The sequence below is a fragment of the Morone saxatilis genome, unplaced genomic scaffold, assembly GCF_004916995.1.
Source record: "Morone saxatilis isolate NCDOM2014 unplaced genomic scaffold, NCSU_SB_2.0 Contig10, whole genome shotgun sequence".
Lineage (NCBI taxonomy): Eukaryota > Metazoa > Chordata > Actinopteri > Moronidae > Morone > Morone saxatilis.
Genome location: NW_023339652.1, coordinates 1359151 through 1363317, shown reverse-complemented (window position 1 = coordinate 1363317; position 4167 = coordinate 1359151). Strand labels below are relative to the sequence as shown.

Genomic DNA, 4167 nt, shown 5'->3' with positions numbered 1-4167 from the left:
CTGGATAAACAGTCAGTGTATGACAGCTTCTGGCAGACAACCACAACGCTTCTGCCTGCTAACATCTTAAGTTAGCTAATGTTAGCAAAACAACATCTAATCATTCCACAGTAAAAACTTACATTAATTAAGTAACATTATATTAATATCAGGTAATACATTTACCAAAGATTTATTGATTATAAACTGATATGTGATCGTCCTCCAGGACCGTTCCGCCCCTGCCTCCATCTGCTCGGCAGCTGGTTGATCCGTGGAGGTGTGTGGCTCATTGCAGTGCTCTCATTGGTCAGCAACAGCCTGGTCGTCCTGTCGGTCTTCTTCTCCCCCGCCACCTCAGTGACTCCACCCAAGCTGCTGATTGGCCTGCTGGCCCTGGTGAATGGCCTGATGGGAGTGTGGAGCGGCTGGTTGGCGGCGGTGGATGCGTGGACATATGGCAGCTTCTGGAGGTACAAAACCTAATCAGAGGTTGACTTTGGTATTGTGGGAAAATGTGCATTCTCAGTACTCTGGGAATACTGTTGTTTCTGGTGATTCTGTGGATTCAGGATAACTGGGAACTCTAGAGGTTATGGGGACTGATATTGTGCTATGACTTCTGGAGACTGCACTTTCTGGGAATTCTGTGGTTTGTGTGGAGCACTGGAGACCAAAGAGGTTATGGGGATACTTGGGATTGTAGGAACTCTGGGAATACTATGGTGTGTGGTGACTCTGTGAATTTAGGATCACTGGAAACCCAAAAGGTTATGGGGACTCTTGGGATTGTGGGAACTCTGTGTACTTGGAATCACTAGGAACTCTTGAGGTTATAGGGGCTACAAAACCGAATCAAAGGGACACTGGAAACTCTAGGGATTGTGGGGACATTGCTATGCATTGTGGGCACTCTGGGAATAATGTGGATTTGTGGGGAGCAATGAAAACCTAAGAAGTTATGGGGACTTTTGTGGAACTCTTTGGGTATCCTGAGAACTGAAGTGACTCTGGAACTGGTAATTCTAGCTAAGCTGGAAACAATGGGGTATAATGGAGTTTTTTCCATCTTTCTAAATAAGATCCATCCAACGTATAAAAGTTAAATCTCATAATTAATCCATTTTGATTTGTAATGATCACATACTCCATCTCTTCATGTTGCAGGTACGGGGCGAGGTGGGAGAGCAGCTTTCTGTGTCGACTCAGCGGCTTCCTGTGCGTATTTGCGTCGCAGACCGGCCTCTTCCTGCTCACCATCGCAGCTCTGGAGCGATGCCTTGCCGCCGCCGCCACACGCCGCCACAAAACTGGCGGACACAACGGTGTGAAAAACGCATAAACACACACACATCGAGAAAGTATTCTCCAGGTCGTGTCTGATTTCCCTCTCCTCTCCTTCCAGGTCGCTCCTCGTCGCCACTCTCCATTCGTCTCGCTGTCTGCGTGTGTTTCCTGTTGGGCCTGGCCATCACGCTGCCCCCCCTTGTGGTCGGACACAGTAGTACCTCCCTCTGCTTGCCGCTGCCTTCTTCTTCCTCCTCATCCTCCCTGGCCTTCTCCGTGTCTCTGGTGCTCCTCGACTCATTATGTTTCCTCGTCATGACGGTCGCCTACACTCGCCTCTACTGTCGGGCCAACAAAGCTCCGCCCGCCGCTGAAGAGGAGGTGGCGTTAACTCGACATGTAGCCTGGCTGCTCTTCTCAGACTGCCTCCTCTACCTCCCCGTCGCCTTCCTCTCCTTCTCCTCCCTGCTGCGCCTCCCTGCTGCCGGGCCAGAGGCAGCAAAGGGGGTGCTTCTGCTCGTGGCGCCGCTGCCAGCCTGCGTCAACCCGCTGTTGTACATCCTCTTCAACCCACTCGCCCGGCAGGAGCTGGCAGCGCTCGCCAAACGCACCTGCAGGGCTGTAAGGCTGCCCAGACTCGGCAGGGGAGGAGGAGGAGGAGGACCAGGAGGAAGGTCGAGGCCGAACGAGATGGATTCGATGTACGACGAGGACGCGGAGAAACAGTCGTGTGACTCAACGCAGGCGCTGGTGGCAGTCGGAGGCACGAAGGAGGAAGAGGCAGAGGAGAGAGGACGAGGAAGGAGCGAGATGCAACATTCGGTGGCGTTTGTTGTTCCTCATCACTAGACTGACACAGAGACACACATACAGGGTCGGAAGTTCTCACCTGCCAAATGTCTGAATTCGCTCATGAACTCATTGACTAGATTCAGTCTGTGGTGTCTTTCTTGCGCCTTTATTTTGTAGGAAACTGTGAAAAGGCGACAGGAAGTTAGAGGAGATGCAGAGGTGATGACTTTAAACAAAGGTATCCAACCAGACTCCAACGTACCCACCAGGAGACCCCCGTTCTTTGGTCTCTTTTATCCAAGATGGCTGCAAAAGAGAACAAAATTAAAGTATCAACAGAAATGATTTTTGATGATCGGCTTAAAGGTCCAGTGTGTAGGATTTAGTGGCATCTAACGGTAAACTAATGGCCTCCAATAGGGGTCGGAAAAACTTCACTTCTTTATTTCAAGGGGTGTAAGAAAACAGCATTTCATTCATTTCTGTTTCTGTTAAGAAAACTAAATGATTTTTATTATTATTTAAAATATACAGTTTAAAAAGCCTTCATTGTGTAATAAACAGCCTCGTCTTGCGTTAGAAAAGTTAAAACAGCCAAAGAGCGAATAGGACAATGAGAAGAAAACAAAAGCCTAGTAATTACATATGCTTGTTATAAATTTAAATTTAAATACATAATACAGACTTAGAAATGTTTAAAACGTTCAGGAAATATCAGTAAAACTTATCTCTGATGGTCTGATTGAGAAATAATCTGCTTAAAATTCATCCAAATCGCTCGTTTTACACAAACTGTTTCTGTTATACATTAAATATGATAAGAAATATCCATAAAATACGTCACTTATGTCACTGATAGTAAAAGTAAAAACATTAGGAACCTGTGATCCAAGGTAACAAAAACACATGTTCAGGTGATTATACACTAATGAAAACATACCTATATATATATTACATTTCTGACAATAGATCCTCTTTAATGTTACACAATGGACCTTTGAATGAAATATTAATTGATGAATTTACCATTTACGTACAACATTTATTATTATCTTCTGTGTCTGTCCTATTGGTTCCTTCAGGTAATTACGAGCCCATCAATTAACACAAATTCAGCCGATTGCAATTCTGTCTGATCACCATAACGTTTTCCACCAATCATCGTAGTTTACAGTCATATGTCTCCAAACTTATATCTTTGTTTCCTGCTGTGACAATGTGGACATGTGACACAAAACGTCTCACATTTACTCTCCAAACAGTGCGATTTTATTCTAACTGGAACAAGTTGCAAATTTTCCCTTCCGTGCCAAAAAATGCCCCAAAGCTGCCTTGAAATGAGACATTTTAGGTCGTGACAATCCCCCAAAAAACCTGTAAAATCCTGGAGGAAATGTCTAAATCTAGCTTTAAGACTCGGAGCGGTGGCCCAGAAACAAAACTTTACACTGGGGTCTCTTAACGGGTTAATCTGGCTTCACAGTGATCATTACCCAATGAGAAAAACCTGTCGCACACTTTGGTCCAACTGTTTCATGACATTCACTGAGGAACTCTTGATGTTAATGACCACACGACCACTCCTCTAGCGCCCCCCTCAGGACAAACCTTACATTTAACTTCATCATTCCAACTCTTTCATATTGTGGCTGTAACAAACACTGCGGCCTGCAGGGGGCGCCACCAGTCGGCAGGACTTTTGGCAGGTGAGTAAAAGACCTTTTGGACACAGATACAGACTGATGGGACTGTGTGGTAGCGAATGTAGCAGACATGACGGTTCTCACCATGTACAGTACGCACCGCCAGTTTGAGTCCAACTCTCTGTTGATCTTTGTTTGTTTTGTCTTAAGAAGAACTTAATGCTCAGTGTGCGACTTCAACATCTTCCTCTCTCTGATTGGTCAGTCCAAGGCACACACAGAGAGGCATTATATCGCAGCAGCTTTTATTTTGAAATATGACACGATTTACAGCATTGTGTTACCAAATGCTGTTGAGCATTGTGTGTGTGTGTGTGTGTGTGTGTGTGTGTGTGTGTTAGCGAGTGTGTGCTGTGCAGCTCACCGTGTGAGTTTCTTGAGGATCACAGAGTCGATCCACAAAACT

At 45.7% G+C, this 4167-nt stretch overlaps 1 protein-coding gene across 1 annotated transcript in view; it reads left to right on the top strand.

Annotated features, from left to right (window-relative positions):
- Window positions 1-2831, top strand: part of LOC118342046 (leucine-rich repeat-containing G-protein coupled receptor 5-like) — a 28701-nt gene extending 25870 nt beyond the window's left edge. Inside the window, 3 exon segments of the mRNA XM_035680474.1 lie at window positions 209-452; window positions 1147-1292; window positions 1385-2831. Coding sequence (XP_035536367.1) covers window positions 209-452; window positions 1147-1292; window positions 1385-2115 — 1121 coding nt within the window. The 3' untranslated portion in view covers window positions 2116-2831.
- Window positions 2832-4167: the final 1336 nt, after the last annotated feature.